Genomic DNA, 18,540 nt, shown 5'->3' with positions numbered 1-18,540 from the left:
AACAACTCCCTGCATCAGGTAACCATTCAACTCAGCCTCCACGAGATCTTCAAGTTGCGCAGGCAAAGTAGGAGATGCCACACTGGTCTTGAAAAAGTCCATTGTCGGTCATTAAATCCTCTGGTTTTCCAAAACGTGTAAAGATTAATTTTAGCCTTTGGATGACTGTTTCAGAGTTTGTTTTTGGCAATTCCAGGATCTCAAGCCATATCACAACTAGATAGTGATGACCTTTGTGCTTGCGCAGGTCAGCGGCGAGCTTCTGCCAAGGTAAGTCGGGTAACGGCATAGTTAGCAGGGGTTCTCTCGTTTGACTCGGCCTGTGGATGTTGCAGTGTTGACATGGCAACACGAGCTCTTTCACGTAACTGGCGATACCTGGCCACCATACGGCACCTCTTTAGCACTCTCTGTGCATTTGGTAAGGCCTTGGTGGCGCTGGTGAATCTTTTGAAGCAGGCCACCTCTCATGTTCTTAGGGATCACAATTTGGTTGCTTCTTCGGAGTAGTCCGTTTACTTCACTGAGTGACCTGCGCTCCTTAACATATTTGCTTGCTTGCACCGCCACAGTCCTCATATGCTCCGGCCAGCCATTGTGGACATATTTAAGGACGTACTAGAGTACACTGTCTGCACTTATCTTCTCACTGATCCACTCAACAATCGGCTTTCTCACCTTCATGTTATCCTCCATTGAGTCCACGTATGCGTTAACCTCTGCCTCAAGGTCACCTGATTGAGTGTCTTCCATTGGATGCCTGGACAGGGTGTCTGCGACTACTAGGTCTTTTCCCTGGAACATATTCGGCTACCAGATTAAACTTCATCAGTCTGATGAGTAGGTGCTGACAGCGTATGGGGGTGGTGTCGAGTTTGAATTGATAATTGATAAGGGTCACCAACGGCTTGTGGTCCATTAACAGCTTGTACATTTTGAGGCCGCAGAGGTATTGGTAGAAACGCTCGGAGCCCTACGTGCTCATGGTGCTTGAGTACTGGTGTGTGAGTGCTTGTCAACTCTGGTGGTCCAGTGGGGCATTGACCACATCCAGCTTCACCCTTATCCCAATAGCGGCAGCTCTTAAGGGGCTGAAGCCTATACAAAATAGAATGACAGTTACGTACTGTAGCTCCAGATTCTAGGAGTATAGGCATAGCCCTCTAAGCTTCAGGCTCCACTGGCTCCACTAACATCAGCTGTAGGGAAAAGCTGGCTTTTTTTGGGTCACGCCGGGTTGTATACAATCAGTGCAGATCTGAGGGTGCCCCGTGTGGAGCACAAGGGCATTAAACGAAATCTTCACGACTGCAGATGTGCGAGCTGTTGCTGTTGGGTTTATCCTTTGCACATCTGCAGTCATGAACATTTTCTTTCTTGACTTGACCCAAGAAAAAATGACTTGGGACTTGAGACTTACTTGTGACTTGCACGTGTGACTTGATCCCATCTCTGGGGTCACGCCTATGCTCTCAGAGTTACAGGATGTAACCGATGTTCTCGTCTAACTAGGAGTTCCACAGAACTACACACAAGCTCTGGCCTCTCATACCCGTGTTCTCTACCTGTGTGTATACTTGATTTCATTGTTTTTTCTATGATGTTCACTGTTGCTGTTGTTTTGATGAAGATTTCTTTCACTGTGCATCTTCATTTATTTTATGATTGTCTTTGTAACTTATTTTAGTAATGTATAAATAAAGTCTATTATTGCTAAATGTGGAAAGACTCAATGTGTAAAGAAACACTTTGCTTTGGCCTGTTTTAGTCGGGCATACCAGCCATGAGTACTTTACTGTGAGAGACTTGAAGCGGTCTTTCTCCCAAAAAGTCACTTAATAATATAAGTAAGTCACAGGTTGTGGGTTTTGCGTTCAGTTTTTTCCTTTTTAGGCTCATTTGTGTTTAGCTGAACACAGAAACAAGAGGGTGTCCATTCAGTAGTCTATCAAACATCCCCACCTGCTGTCAAATGCTACTCGCTGCACAAAAACGCTCTCGTCTCTCTTGTCTCTCTGCGTCTCTCTCTGTCTGTCTCTCTCTCTCTCTCTCCACCCCTCACTTCCCCCTCTCCCTCCTCTCTCTCCACCCCCGCCCCCTCATCATCTCTACAGCTACAGATCTAACAGAACTCTTCTGATGAAATCAAATGGGAATCAGCGGGCTATTGCAGATCTATTATTGGGTCTCTGACATGAAATGTTTGAGTCTCAAAAAGAGCATAACTCAATTAACTTTTGATGCCCTCTCAATTATTTTCACCACATCAGGTGTTTTATAATTTGGGATTGGTAAACCTACTAAATGTTGGGTTTTAAGGGGAAAAAAGTGTCTCTGCTTGTCTTGGGTTTGTTTTCAGTCTGCTGCTTGCTTTTTTCTGGCAATATTTGGTCAGCTTCAGCCTCAAACACACTCTGATTCACATTTTCTTGACTTTTTCAACAAAATAAGAAAACCATAAACTTGGAAGGAAAGCGCTGGTGTCTCAAACATAAAACATTTCATATTTCAAACAGGAAAAGGATCTGTAAGATGCCTTTGTTTGCAGCAGGGATTGAACCTGTGACTGGAGCCATCCTGCCCCCTCAAACATCAGAATCAGAACCAGAATTCTCATTTATTTTGTTAGCCTTGTTGGCTAAGTTTGCATTTATAACACATTTATGTTGATGGGTTGTTTTGCATGAAACACTTTTCTTAAAAGTAGTAACTATCAGTATCAGGCAAGGGAAGAAAAATAAATTAAGTCGTGATAAGTCTCTTCTGTACAGGGTGCAAGGAGAAGATGTTTTTTTAATATACTTTATCAAATTCTTCTCTGCATTTAACCATAAGATAAAAGGTCAGATGGGACCTATGGAGGAGGAATAATAGTTATGGTTAATTTGAGTAGGGACAAATAGCTACAAACACATATGTGAACAATTGTCTGAGGCGTCGCATTACAGCTTGCACTAATACGCAATACTGGTCCCAAGATCGAACATGTTGATCAGTTAAATAAAAATAGTCTGTCTCTTATAAACAATACTGAAAATATAGAAATAAAATAAAATATGACAACACGACAAAACACCACCAATTTCCTTCGTTTCACTGTAAAGGCTTGTCTTGATGCATGCTCAATAATACAGGTGTAAAAATCCCAGAAAGTTGAACCAGTTCATCTGGACATAGCGTTTATTGAGAAAAATGTTTTCATCACTCATCTAAGTGACATCTTCAGTCTCAACTGACTGCAAGTATCCCCACCCTTATAAACAATACAGTGGCATATTGACCGAAACCAACAACCGGTGTCATATGCAAATGTCATGACCATTAACTAGAGTTTCAATGGCCATGTGTACTATTCACAGAGGTTTGGGGAATAGTTGCAATCACAGCATTGTAAGATGGTGACAGATGTACTGTCGTTCGAGTGACTGACTTACGTCTCCCAGAGCTGAGACCTCTGCACCTATTTTTAAAACTCCAAGTTTCATGGCTGTCTCCCTCCCTAGTAGTGGCTCCCCATTGCCCTTAACCACAATGAACTCGGTCTGCTAAGGTCTGCTGCCTATTGTAATCTCACATGTAAATGGACCTTTACCGTTTGTCAGTTTGTCCCACTTAAAAATTTGAGATCACAGTCCTTCCTGTTACCACCGGTGTTCCCCAGGGCTCTGTATTGGGACCGCTGCTATTTATCATTTACTATTACCTCTTGGCCACATTTTCAGGAAATTTGGCATTCAATTTCACTGCTATGCAGATGACACCCAGCTTTATCTATCCACCAAGCCTACCCCCACTCTTCCACCCACTTCACTTTCTGACTGCTTATTAGTAATTAAATCCTGGAGGTCCTCCTAGTAGGTACTAAATCTACTTTGGCTAAATCTGATAGTTTTTCTCTGACTATTGACAATTCTTCTGTTGCCTCAGGTTAAAGGTCTGTGTGTGATCTTGGACAGCACATTATCTTTTGAAACTCACATCAACAAAGTTACTCGGTCTGCATACTTCCACCTACGCAATATTAATCATCTTCACCCGTCATTTACACCTAACAGCACCGCCATACTCATTCACACCTTGGTTACATCTTGTACTGACTACTACAATTCTATCCTCTTTGGTCTTCCCCTCAAGTGTCTTCATACACTTCAGTTGGTCCAGAATTCAGCTGCCCGTATCATTACCAGAACTCCTTCCATAGATCATATCATTCCTGTTCTTCAGCAACTCCGCTGGCTCCCTGTTAAATACCATATCGACTTCAAGATCCTGCTCCTCACCTTTAAGGCCCTTAATAACCTAGCTCCTTCGTATCGTTCCGAACTCCTTCATATCCACACGCCCTCCCGCACTCTCAGATCCTCTTCTGCTCTCCAACTCACTACACCATCAGCCCAGTTGACTACCATGGGGTCTAGAGCCTTCAGTCAATCTGCACCCTGCCTATGGAGCGCTCTCCCACAAGACGTTCGCAATAATGACTCTCTCTCAACCTTCAAATCCCATCTCAAAATGAACCTTTTCAAACTGGCATATTCAGTCTGATCCACAATTCGTTGAGTTTTGTGCAGATGATGATTTTATACTTATCTGTTGTATTAACTTTTTTTATTGTTTACCCTGCTTTGTTTTGATTTTATGCTGTCTGATACAGTGCTGTTTGTTTTTTTATCTACTGTGTTCTGTAAGGTGTCCTAAAGTGCTCTGAAAGGTGCCCACAAATAAAACGTATTACTTATTATTAATGACAGAGGTTGGCTAGAAACATAAGAGAATAACTTTGCGAGTGGCAAATTGTTGTACAGTCTCACCTGGCTTTTGGGACAACTTGTGATATACCTGCCTGACATATGCTGCGCTGACTTGGGGTACGAAGTAGTGGTTTAAAGCGCGAACTGCCGCTGCATAACATGACTGATTCTATTAGTCAACCAATAGTGTTTGCTAGGGACCTTGATTTGTAGACTCCTGTGTGTAACTGCTTGGTTGGAACAAAGACCTGCACCCACACCGGCCGTTCATCAGGGCTTGTAGACGGTGGATGATCGACAGTCGAGACGAGGCGTGGTGGTGGGTGTTATTATCTGCCAATAAAAGTGGGCGTGTCTTGGGCGCACAGAACTGCGCCCCAGACACGCCCACTTTTATTGGCGGCGAAAATCTGAAGAAACCACTCAGACAGCAGCCTCGGGTCACCTGCGTGCCAAAAGCTTGGGGGCTTACATAAGGTATCGTCATTTGGATCCAATGGCTGCTGACAGGCGCTCACAGACTGAAAAACACATTCATTTCATCATTATTTGCATTTCACCACTAAATTATATTGAACATGTTTAAGTAGATGTTGGTCTCTTGACGTTTGAGTGGGGGCGGCGCCCCAGCGCCCTCTACTGGCCAGCCGCCATTGACGTGGCCCGCCCTTGCTCCGAACGGACGCAGGGTGCGCGAGGCTGCCATCATGCGCACGCGAACGCGTAGTTAAAAGCAGGTATAGCTTCGGCCTTACTGCGAGTCACTGCCGAGGTTTGATTCGGCCACTAGGTGGGGCTGTTAGGTTAGTTTAAAACAGTTTTGACAGACTGTCACACTGAATTCCTCTCAGAAAAAGGAACTGAACTACACTTAGCATCGTTACACCAAAGACATCGTCTACCAAACACACGTTTCCTTACTTTGTGTGCTAAATTTGTATAGATGCTGTTACGTGCACGCTGCTCCTGTGAGTTTTAAAGGGTTAAATAAAGTTCAGGCAACGCACAACGACGCCAAACGGAATCTCCCCAGGAGGCTCCGAAGGGCTTGACTCGTCAGGAGTGGATTTGTCATCCGCTCCTGAATTATGCAACAAAAACAACAAACAAACAAACAACAAACAAAACACAACAGATTATGAGATTATAGCAGCATGTCACAACATAAAACACTCCCACACACACACTCGCTCTCTCTCTCTCTCTCTCTCTCGCTATCTCTCTCTTGCTCTCTCTCTCTTGCTCTCTCTCTCTCTCTCTCTCTCTCTCTCTCTCTCTCTCTCTTGCTCTCTCTCTCTCTCTCTCGCTCTCTCTCTTGCTCTCGCGCTCTCTCTCTCGCTCTCTCTCTCGCTCTCTCTCGCTCTCTCTCTCTATCTCTCGCTCTCTCTCGCTCTCTCTCTCTATCTCTCGCTCTCTCTCTCTCTCTCTCTCTCTCTCTCTCGCTCGCTCTCTCTCTCTCTCCCTCTCTCTCTCGCTCGGTCGCTCTCTCTCTCTCTCTCTCTCCCTCCCTCTCTCTCTCTCTCTCTCTCTCTCTCTCTCTCTCTCTCTCTCCCTCTCTCTCTCTCCCTCTCTATCTCTCTCTCTCCCTCTCTATCTCTCTCTCTCTCTCTCGCTCTCTCTCTCGCTCTCTCTCTCTCTCTCTCTCTCTCTCTCTCTCTCTCTCTCTCTCTCTCTCTCTCTCTCTCTCTCTCGCTCTCTCTCTCTCTCTCTCTCTCTCTCTCTCTCTCTCTCTCTCTCTCTGATAGTTTGTTCCTCCCACTTGAACCGGAACCTTTTCTCTGCTGTTCGTTGACGCTCGCTCTCTCTCTCGCTCGCGCTCTCTCGCTCGCTCTCTCTCTCTCTCGCTCCCTCCCTCTCACGCATACACACGCACGCCCCTCCGTCACAGCGGGCCTGCGCACATCACACCATGCCTTCTGTCACAGCCGAGGCTCGGACCGTCGGTAACGCATCGCCATCCCGCATGTAAATGACCTCGTCCACAACGCGTCTTCTTCGGGGGATTTTGTGAGAGCTCTTTGGACTCCCGGCACAGAATCGATGGACTGGCACGGTCGCGGACGCGCGCTCGGCGCTCCGGTCTTTGGGAATTGAATCTGGTGGGGAGGGGGGAGGAGGAGGAGGAGGAGGAGGAGGGACGGGGGGTGATAAACAAACTAAGACGTCGTTTTCGGAGAAGAAGCAGCTCGTTTTTGCGCTCGTACGACGGGAGAAACATGGGCAGCACCACCTCCTGCTGCGTCTCCTCCAGCCCGAAGCTCCGCAGAAATGCGCATTCCAGGCTGGAGTCGTCATACGTGCCGGAGCCGGAGCTGAGCCGGGACGACACGGGCTGCAACCTGCAGCACATCAGCGACCGCGAGAACGTCGACGGTAAAGTGCACTTCCCTCCCACATGGCAATGAATAGCGACGTAAACACCCCCCAAGGGCTGCAAATGCAATGACTTCCTACTGCACGTGCAATACTCGGGGGTCGGTTTTGGGGTGGGGGGGCGCATCCACCCCTGGTAAAACAAACTGACATGAACCAGCCCACCCACCCTTTGTAGAACTGACATCCTACCTTTCCATCCCATTTGGCTTGATGACACTACTTCATGTATTTCTACTATCACTATATTTCTACTATCACTACTACTAGTGCTACTACTACTAGTGCTACTATGGGAGGATAGTACATAAAAAGAAATCCAGCATTACACGAGACGAGGGGTCTCCACGACCTGGAAAACCTGCAACTACCAGTTTTCCAGTCTTGGAAATTGACCAAATGTCCTGGAATACTGCTGAAGACATGGGAAATAGTGGGTCTTTGGTTATAAGATTGTGTTATTACCGACCAACGTATCACAAGTGCTGTGTATTTCGTAGCTGACTGGCAGGTTTGTGGCCATATTTGGGGGTTTGAAGTTTGTTCAGCGACCAGCAGCATATCCAGGCAGATGTCCTGCAAACTGATTTCCTACAGACTGGGACGACTCCAGTCTGGCACGCAGCATGTGGTAGCCTGGCCTGGGGCTCATGAGGTGTGTGCTGGGCAGAGTCAAATATCGCGATATTTCCTCAAATATCACGATACTTGATGAAATATCACGATACTTGATGATTTATCACGGTGCTTGGTGATTTATCACGGTGCTCGGTGACATATCGCGGTACTCGATAAAATATCGCGGTACTTGATGAAATATCGCGATTCTTGATGCATTATCGCGGTGCTTGATGCCATATTGTGATATTTCTGACTGAATACCTCCATGTTGGTGATGTGGTGATATTTAGTGGATGACTATTGGTGCTTCGATAACAGCAACAACTTAGTTTTGTATCGCGCCTTGCAAGGAACCCGAGGACGCTTTACACTAGGAAAAACAAAAAGGAGATTAAAACAAGGATCAAAAGATTACAGACCAAAGGCCTTAGCCAAAAAAGGAGGTTTTGAGTAGTCTTTTAAAATCTTTTTATCAAACAAAGCAAAATAAATATAGAATAAAATAATAATGAAATAATAAAATATAAATAAAATACAAATATATAAATATAAATATCCATCTATTATCCGAACTGCTTATCCTGCTCTCAGGGTGGCGGGGGTGCTGGAGCCTATCCCAGCAGTCATTGGGCAGCATGTGGGGAGACACCCTGGACAGGCCGCCAGGCCATCACACAGGGCCACCCCCCCCCACCCCTCACCCCCCCCCCCACACCTAGGGACTATTTAGTACGGCCGATCCACCTGACCTACATGTCTTTGGACTGTGGGAGGAAACCGGAGGCCCCGGGGGAAACCCACGCAGACACGGGGAGAACATGCAAACTCCACACAGAGGACGACCCGGGGCGACCCCCAGGGTTGGACTACCCCGGGGGGGCTCGAACCCAGGACCTTCTTGCTGTGAGGTGACCGTGCTAATTAATAACATATAAATAGAATATAAAAACAAGATAAGCTAAGATCTTTACACAGCAGTTAATGTCGACACATGATCATTAGTAATGTGGATATGATGGCCAAGCAGGTAGACACTGTTCATTTCACTAAGGGGTCAACGACAAACAAAGCCTCCATTTCTAAAAAGATAGATGTAACGCATATTTATGAGTCTTGAACAATGAGTTTAAACAAGTCTCATTTGTTAAATAACACGTCAGACTGTTCGAATTCCAACTTTTGACTGCATTTTTTAACTTCACCGCCAAAAAAATGTCAGGGTGTACAACCAAATGTGCGTAAAAAAAACCATGTTTTTATTCTAAGTGAAATATTTGGCGAGTATCCCTTAGAGACTCCACTGTGCCGAACACATGGTTATTTAATAGTTGTGTTTCGTATTTACAATAAGTTGAGGTTACTGCATTCTCGTGGCCTGGGGCCTCGCGTCTCAGTCGGTTATGTTATCAACCATCTGGTCACGTTAACCCGTTATTTATCGGTTTCAGTGAATATTTTACCTGGTCGCACCACCTTGCGATTATCAGTGGTGCCACCTGATGACCTTAGTCACAGCAAATATGCCGAATAATTGCATTTTTATTTCAAATACAAAAAAACTGTTTTAGCCAACAGTCTCTATTGAAGTAAAAGTCGCAAACTGATCAAAAACAGGATGTGTCCCATGACGTCACATCCAGCAGCCAGCAGCTGGAAGGCTGCAGTGCAGTAGATACACTGTGCTGGATTATGGCCGACCAACAATGAAGTCGTGTTTTAGTTTTGATACTCTTAAAAAGAAACATCAGCTCAAGTCTACTGAAACATTTAATGTTGAAATACTCAAATACAGTTTAGCAAATGTATTCCAAGATATTAAAACGTCGTAGCACAGCAACTGGAAAGCCACATTAAAACTATGTATCTTGATGCATGCTCAGTAATCCAGGTCAGATAATCAGAGGTTGAATCGGTTCATCCGGATACAACGTTTATTGACAGACGTTATTGATGAACGTTGTATCCAGATGAACTGATTCAACCTTCTTTGACTAAAACTGCATACTAAATGAAAATAGACTGGGATTTAACAACGATGAGGTCCTGTTTCACAAAATATTTCAAAACATTTTGAAACGGCGGTTCACCGCCGGTACAGGACTGATATCCCATTTCAGATGTGCGTACTACAGCAGTCCGGGGCAGCAGGAGATAGCTGGCTCTGACATCACTTTGAGCTCACCGGCTGTGTAGCAAAACCATGATGGAGCCAAGTCAACTTAATTTTTCTTCCCAACTGTTGCATGCAGCTCATCTCAATCTCTTCACCAGTCACCTGAAGAACCCGTTCCATGAACGGCCAACCTTCATAGTTCACTAAGATGAACTTCCCATTCACACCATTGTTACTGTCACAGTGTTACAACCATGGATATGTGGACTCGCTAGCCCTTGGCTAACGGGTTGGACCCTTTAGTTGACTGGCTAGCACAGTCGCCCATGGTGCGGGGAACCCAGGTTCGATCCTGGCTGCCCCCTGAACTCTCGCTACATTGATGGCAGCGGTGGGATGCATATGCGCTCAGAGGCGTGAGGGAGCCGGTATGCTAAAGCACGGGGACGCGCCTCCCGAAGGAGAGGGTAGTATAAAGAGTGCAATCTCGGGCACTGGCCTGGACACTGGTTGTTTGTAAGTTGGACATTGTGGTATTGTGGCATCGGCAGATATGCAGTTCCGACTCTCTCCGAAATGGAAAGACTGCACCTCACTGTTAAGTTTGCAGGACAAGTTCTCTGAAAAATCCACAAGGAGGGCAACTTCATTTTCCTCAGGCTTTCTTTTCAAGCCCTGAACGCTTTGGCTCGGTGCAGCCAGTTGTAATGGTGCTTGGCTAGGCTGTTGAGCTTCTGATGGAAAAGGCTCAACAGTTCAGCACATGTTCCAGTTTGTGCTTCTTTGACAATAGTCATGTAGGTGTTATGGCCCATTCTTTTCCACCTGGGGTGTTGCAACTTCTACCTCATGGTAGCAGCATTTTGCACAGGTAGGCCTATGACAGGGGTGTCAAACTCCAGGCCTCGAGGGCCGCAGTGTCTGCAGGTATTTGTTGCAACCATGCACTGCACCACCTGATTAAACCAGTTCCTTTCCCTCCTTGATCCAGGAGGTGAGCTTATTAGTTAAATCAGGTGGTGTAGTGCACGGTTGCAACAAATACCTGCAGACACTGCGGCCCTCGAGGCCTGGAGTTTGACACCCCTGGCTATGAGTACAGTGTAAAAGGTGGTTGTGGTCTTCTGAAGCCCCCCTTCCTTCATCCACCCACCACCAGGGCGGCTCTCCCCATCAGACCATGTGGTCAGTTTGTAAGAAAAAAAAAACAAGTCGACCATATGTAGTGCTGCTTGTAATACTACAAGTAATACTTAATGGAATACTACCTGAGCATCCCACTTAAAGCATCACTCTGTTACTGCTCATATGTGGATCTACATTCATACTCATATTTTTACTTTTTATTCTCATAACGGCCGAGAACCCGGTTATACTACATATATATTGGGAATATTACAACGACATTTTAGTGTTGGATTCGATACATATTGGGATTTGTCATATAGCACCATATTATAAACATTGCAATTCAATAGTTGTTTTTTTGGGGGGGGGTTCCCCTTTTTCTCCCCAATTACCCCACTCTTCCGAGCTGTCCTGGTCTCTGCTCCGACCCCTTGGTCGATCCAGGGAGGGCTGCAGACTACCACGTCTCCCTCAGTACATGTGGAGTCACCAGCTGCTTCTTTTCACCTGACAGTGAGGAGTTTCACCAGGGGGACGTAGCGCATGGGAGGATCACGCTATTCCCCCGAGTCCCCCCCCTCCCCGTGAACAGGCGCCCTGACCGACCAGAGGAGGCGCTAGTGCAGCTTTACAATAAAGAATATGTTCCGGAAAAGCAGGGCCCTCAGGAGGAGTTGTGCATGGGGGAACTGGAAGAGTTGTGCATGGTGGAACAGGAGGGGTTGTGCATGGTGGAACAGGAGGAGTTGTGCATGGTAGAATAGGAGGAGTTGTGCCTGGTAGAACAGGAGGAGTTGTGCATGGTGGAACAGGAGGGGTTGTTGTGCATGGTGAAACAGGAGGAGTTGTGCATGGTGGAACAGGAGGAGTTGTGCATGGTGGACTAGGAGGAGTTGTGCATGGTGGGACAGGAGGAGTTGTGCATGGTAGAATAGGAGGAGTTGTGCCTGGTAGAACAGGAGGAGTTGTGCATGGTGGGACAAGAGGAGTTGTGCATGGTGGGAAAGGAGGTGTTGTGCATGGCGGACTAGGAGGAGTTGTGCATGGTGGGACAGGAGGAGTGGTGCATGGTGGAACAGGAGGAGTTGTGCATTGTGGGACAGGAGGAGTTGTGCAGGGTGGAACAGTTGTGCATGGTTGGACAGGAGGAGTTGTGCATGGTGGAACAGGAGGAGTTGTGCATGGCGGGACAGGAGGAGTTGTGTAGGGTGGAACAGTTGTGCATGGTGGGACAGGAGGAGTTGTGCATGGCGGGACAGGAGGAGTTGTGCAGGGTGGAACAGTTGTGCATGGTAGGACAGGAGGAGTTGTGCATGGCGGGACAGGAGGAGTTGTGCAGGGTGGAACAGTTGTGCATGGTGGGACAGGAGGAGTTGTGCATGGCGGGACAGGAGGAGTTGTGCATGGTAGAACAGGAGGAGTTGTGCAGGGTGGGACAGGAGGAGTTGTGCATGGTGGGACAGGAGGAGTTGTGCATGGTGGGACAGGAGGAGTTGTGCAGGGTGGAACAGTTGTGCATGGTGGGACAGGAGGAGTTGTGCATGGTGGGACAGGAGGAGTTGTGCAGGGTGGAACAGTTGTGCATGGTGGGACAGGAGGAGTTGTGCATGGTGGGACAGGAGGAGTTGTGCAGGGTGTAACAGGAGGAGTTGTGCATGGTGGGACAGGAGGAGTTGTGCAGGGTGGAACAGTTGTGCATGGTGGGACAGGAGGAGTTGTGCAGGGTGGAACAGTTGTGCATGGTGGGACAGGAGGAGTTGTGCAGGGTGGGACAGGAGGAGTTGTGCATGGTGGGACAGGAGGAGTTGTGCAGGGTGGAACAGTTGTGCATGGTGGGACAGGAGGGCGGCTGGTGGTTTACAGAGCCCCGCGCTGCTGCAGACGTCATGCTCATGAAAAGCAGACTCCTTTGTGTCGGTCTTTGTTTCCAGGCTGAAAAACAAAAAAAATGAACAGTAACTTTGGAACGCGGCCTCCTCTATTGACACACATGCTAATGTGCATCACAATTGAGCCATTCACGCTGGAAAGTGTCTGCTAAATGGCCGTCCTATTCTCAGCCGACAGCCGACCACCGCATATAAATGGGATTTTCTCGGAATACTGCACGGACTCGTTTTTTTTTTCTTTGTGTGTCAGAAACCGAAAAAGTCTCCAGAGGCCTGTGTCGTTTGAAATGGCATCGTGTTAGTCCAGATTCTTACAATACGAGCCGATCTGCTTTAAAGTGTTCGACCAGTAAAGATGACATGACTAGATTATCGGTCTATCGTGACATAAGCCTCTCGTATGATCTTGTTGTGTATCTAGATTAAATAAATATGCAGAATAAATGGTTGCGAGCCATTGTTCACGTGGCAGATGATGACAGGAGTTACACGTATTTGTGTGCCGTTTCAAATCCACTTTCGTTGAAACATGATTTGCATGTCCACTTTTAAAACAACGAAACGCACTCCGTTGCTCTCCTGCAGTACCTGATAGGTAGACTTCAGGTGTCACATCATGACGGCTGCACGTGGAGGAAAGGTACACATCTGCACCATCGCTCAGCCTGAGCAGTTTTCTACTTGTTCACCGGTAGTAACAGGAAGTTCTCTCTGATGTCACTTCCTTTTAGCCCGTCTTTATTACACAACACATGCCAGTTCTACGCTATTAACCAGTGTCCCATGAGTAAACCCATTAGACAGACAGACAGACAGACATATAGATAGACAGATACGTAGATAGATTTATTGTCCTGCTTTATGATATTTGTTGCCACAGTCTGTACATTAAAAAGTATACATCTGTGCTAATTTACATACATCCACACCATCACACTGGTACACAGGTACTACTACATACTACATCTATTTGTACACAACTCTATGACATAAACACACAGGGACCAGATGTGAACATGGAGGCAAACAATGTACAGACAATGTTGCAGAGCTGAGCAAATACGGTAGCCCTGCTAATGCTAATGTTGATGCTAATGCTAATGTTGATGCTAATGCTAATGTTGATGTTGATGCAGTTAGCTGCACAGCCGGTGGAACCAGTAACCCTGGCAGTCTGGAGGCTTACCACTCCAAAATGGAAGTGGATCTCCAATCCAACAACACGTGCACTCACATTTCTACACAAACACACACTCTCGCCCGTAATCTTACATTTTATGGTGTTTTGTTTCTCTGTTATTTTAATCTCAAATCGGTTCATTTGTTTTGTTCCGGTCAGTCATTAGATATTATTGTTTATCACCTTTCAGTGGTATTGCATCGGGGTGAACATTTTGGATAGTCATATGGGGATGCACAGTTTTGTTGTCTTACTTAATGATAATGAGAATCTATGCAAATCGGGGTGTGAAATATTTGAGGGGAGGATTATTGGAAAACTAGTTTTGTTTTTATATTGTACTTACCGAACAGCTTGGTGTGATAAACCTCAGCTGGGTTCTTAAACATGGAATTTTTGCATATGGAAGCAGATATTGAAAGATATTGATGTTATATAAAATTCTCCGTAACTGCCCTGAAAATAATCTTTTACATATTGCCAAGCACTAGTTTACTCTCAAGCATCCTGGGTCAGGAACTTAATATATTTGAGATGTTTAATGATATTCAGGCACCTCAATTGCCTACAACAGTCAAAAAGTATTTGTGAATGAAGTTTCTGGTTCCACAAAGAGATGGCCACGATCTGGAATAGAATAATGGGGAACAGTGGAAATCAGAAGTTCCTCGTTGACAAACGGATGATTTGCTTACACGCCAGATCTTTAATTTATTGATTGTTTTATTGATCATTGTTTTTTTGACCGTTGAGCTCTTTTTGCACATTTCAAATCATGATGGTCACTTAGCTGCATTACAACAGAGGGAAAGAGGGACACAACTGAATAATAAAACAGACACGATGTGGAAAATAAAAAAAGCGATAAGTTGTTAAACAAGAAGAGATTTGAAGTGATGACAAGATAAGGCCCTGTGATGGCCTGGCGGCCTGTCCAGGGTGTCTCTCCAACTGCCTGCCGCCCAACGACTGCTGGGATAGGCTCCAGCATCCCCGTGACCCTGAGAGCAGGATAAGTGGTTCGGATAATGGATGGATGGATGGATAGTTTGTTCTCTGCAAAGCACTTAGAAACCGACCCACACACTGAAAGCGCAGTAGATAGATGCATTTTCCTTAATTTCTGATTTGAATTGAGGCCAAATTTAAGATGAGAAGAGCGTAGCAGGAGGAGGGGAGGATGTGTGTAGGGGGGGGGGCTGAATGGTGGGATGATTGACATTTGCTCTGTGATTGTTGGGGATAAGAGCGGCGGGCTCCTCGGACACAGCGTTTTTGATTGAAAGCGTGTCTAATGTTTGGGAGTTCACAGTCAGTACCAGGACGGAGATTAGCGGGTCTCATTATGGCCTGTACCAGCGCCGTCCCAACAGATTCCTCCCCGGAGAAATTAAGGCCTGGCGGGGCAGATAAGACAAGACCCTCAAGACCGCCTTCATGGCCGTGAATTAACGCCTCCGATTGGACCAGAGGGGCGTCCAGCAGGGGCGGAGCCAGACATTGTTAATATTCAGGGTTTAGGCCTGGGGGTGTGCTCCCCTGCGGAGGTTTTCTTTCCCGTTTACGGCAGCTATACGCACTACTTTTCCAGCCATATGAGATAATAGAATTCCTAAAAATCTGTACATGAATAAAGTATTCTGATTCTGATCATTTGGGAAAAATATGATAGTTGCCCAGGAAAAAAATCATCCTATAGATAGAGCCTACATCTAATTTATATGTAATTGTTCTCCAGAAAGATGACTTATTATCATCTCATAAGAGGCAAAAATTGTCTGATGTTACTATTTTAAGTTACATAACATAGGTAGGGTAGGAATTTGACGTAGACAGCATTACTAACCTTGAAACCTATTTTTGTCATACTATGATGGAGTAGAGTTCACAGGATGAATGTTTAGCTGACAAGTCTGCTACATCTGAATCCATGCCATAATAAGCTGTGCTGCTCTAACTGCAAATCAAGGATCCCCAACAATGCCTAGCAAATGTGGTCTTCAATACTCTACATTAGGGCTGTAATTTTTTTTGTTTGAAAGTCTAACATTCGTTCAAATGTAGGGGAAAAAGTTAATATTTGAACTGTAATGACCTGTTTGAATTCAATCTTAACAGTCTAAGTGCAACAGACTCTTTGAAGTAGTTTGCCTTGTGATCCAGTAGAGGGTGCTCTAAAAATTCATAATCGGCTTGCCCTATAGCCTGGGTGCGTAAGATGGTGTCGTTCGACTTCCGATGTACGAGTACTTGCACAAGAACTTCCGGTCTGGTTGGTTGAGGGAAGAGATGGCTTTGTTTTACACTCACCGTTTGCTGGAACTCCCTAAAAATCACGGTCAGCGTTGCATCATGAGTACTTCCTCGGTAGCTCAAGACGAGCAAAAAAGAAAAGGGGTTTAAGATGTATACTTCAAGCTACATCGACAACTACGAGGGCGAGTAACGGCGTCATTACAACTATGCTAGCGCTAGCTAGCTAGCTAGTGAATGTTAGCTGGCTGCCTTGCAACTAACGTTACCTTGCGCCTTTGTTTTTATTAGTCAGCTAATGTTGCTAACTTACACCTACATTCAAAATCACAGAATCAGTAACGTTACATTCTTGGCTATCACAAATCCGTCTCTTTTTCAGTATCAAAGATAGAAGTACAGGAGAGGTCAGCGTAAGGGCAACCTGGCCTGACCAACCAGCAGGGTGTGGGTTTGGAGTACTCATTCCACGCAAAGAGTGGGTACAGCTCCTTTCTTGAGCCCCCTTAACACACCGGTAGCTAACACAGCGAAATCACCCAATACAAAATGCCGACTACACACCTCTGTACTCTTGGTGACGGTAAATGCATCCCTCAGAATGTTCGCTAGTCGCTTATCTCTTCCCTAGCAGATACTAGGGAATGAATGGAAACTTAAAGGGAATTATAGCGCGCTGAATTCGCACCCTGTGGCACACAACAGTGCTCAGTGGAGCCCGATTCACAGCGTTGATACTTGGAACGCCCCTTTTGCCCTGTTTGATTCATTGATTTTTCGGACAAAATTGAGATTTCGGATGGATAAGTTAGCAGCTAACTAATGATTCAGTAGTATGTCAGCATCCAGTTGTACCGAAAGCTCTTATGCAAACAGACACACCTGGAGGTTCCGCTGCGCGACATTAACGCACCGAGGCTATTGCATGCCCTATTGACCTCTCAGTAAACTAAGCTATAACATGTTTGACCTTTAATGTTGTTGTCATTCATTGTTAATGCCTAAAATAACCAGGCGTGGCGTGTCCCGTAGGCGTGGCGGAGCAAGTTTTTTTAACCTGCTACACCGACTGAGTCGGTGTAGCATGTGGTTGCACACCAGCTGTTTTCTCTGTGTAGATTTCAAGTAGGCTACTTTGAAAAATGGATAAATGTTCCCCATTTTACATTTTTTAGAAACAGCGTGACAACAAAAATCCACGTGGAGATGCATCTTTTAAATTCCAATTTGGGACGCTTTCCTATGTGGTCCTGGGTCGGATCCATGTCGAATATGTGACCTTGTAGCCCAAGTCTGAATGGCAAAATCAGAACGTCTGTGGACTTAATATCTCTCTCCGAGGCACAGATCGTTGTCTTCATCACTCTGTGTTTGGTAATTAAATGTAAAAATCGGTCAACTTGAACGAATCAGCCCAGAAAAAGGAAGAAAAAGTGAGGACATCGATGATGGAAATCACTAGAAAGACAACAAAGTCACTGAAGTAGTATCTGTTTGGGGAGATACCTCTGCAAATTACTGAATCATAATTGGTGGGTGGGCGGCGCGGTTAGCGCGGTCGCCTCACAGCAAGGAGGTCCTGGGTTTGAACCCTGGGGTAGTCCAACCTTGGGGGCCTCCTGGGTCGTCCTCTGTGTGGAGTTTACATGTTCTCCCCGTGTCTGTGTGGGTTTCCTCCGGGGGCTCCGGTTTCCTCCTACAGTCCAAAGACATGTAGGTCAGGGGAATCGGCCGTACTAAATTGTCCCTAGGTGTTAATGTAGTATGTGTGTGTCGGTCCTGTGATGGCCTGGCGGCCTGTCCAGGGTGTCTCCCCGCCTGCCGCCCAACGACTGCTGAGATAGGCTCCAGCATCCCCGTGACCCTGAGAGCAGGACAAGCGGTTTGGATAATGGATGGATGGATGTTTGAAGAACAAAATCAGTAGTAAAATGTCTGCGCGAGCTCCCTTGGCATAACGTGTTGAGTCGTGTCAGGATGGCCGCCTGGTAGCAGATATCAGATACTGCCACTTTCAGGCATGGATGTGAAGAGGGAGACAGAAAGGGCCTGCTGTGAGAAGGTAGTTCATACTCTGTGGATTGTGTGACTGGAAAACAGGAGCTACTAGTATATTGACCTGTTGTGTCGCTCTGAAAACGGAAAATCGATGACAGCCATTGGACCGTCCCTGCATAATAAGCCCGACTGAGTCCACCTTAACTCTCCTCTCCGTTTGCATCCTTCACCCCA

General features: G+C 46.1%; 1 protein-coding gene across 1 annotated transcript in view; it reads left to right on the top strand.

The window, feature by feature from the left end:
- Positions 1 to 6,967: 6,967 nt before the first annotated feature.
- Positions 6,968 to 18,540, top strand: part of LOC130123921 (cyclin-Y-like) — a 65,312-nt gene continuing 53,739 nt past the window's right edge. The window contains exon 1 of the mRNA XM_056293249.1: positions 6,968 to 7,124. Coding sequence (XP_056149224.1) covers positions 6,968 to 7,124 — 157 coding nt within the window. The remainder of the gene's footprint in view (positions 7,125 to 18,540) is intronic.

Source organism: Lampris incognitus, chromosome 14, assembly GCF_029633865.1.
Source record: "Lampris incognitus isolate fLamInc1 chromosome 14, fLamInc1.hap2, whole genome shotgun sequence".
NCBI lineage: Eukaryota > Metazoa > Chordata > Actinopteri > Lampriformes > Lampridae > Lampris > Lampris incognitus.
This window is presented reverse-complemented; position numbering and strand designations above follow the sequence as displayed.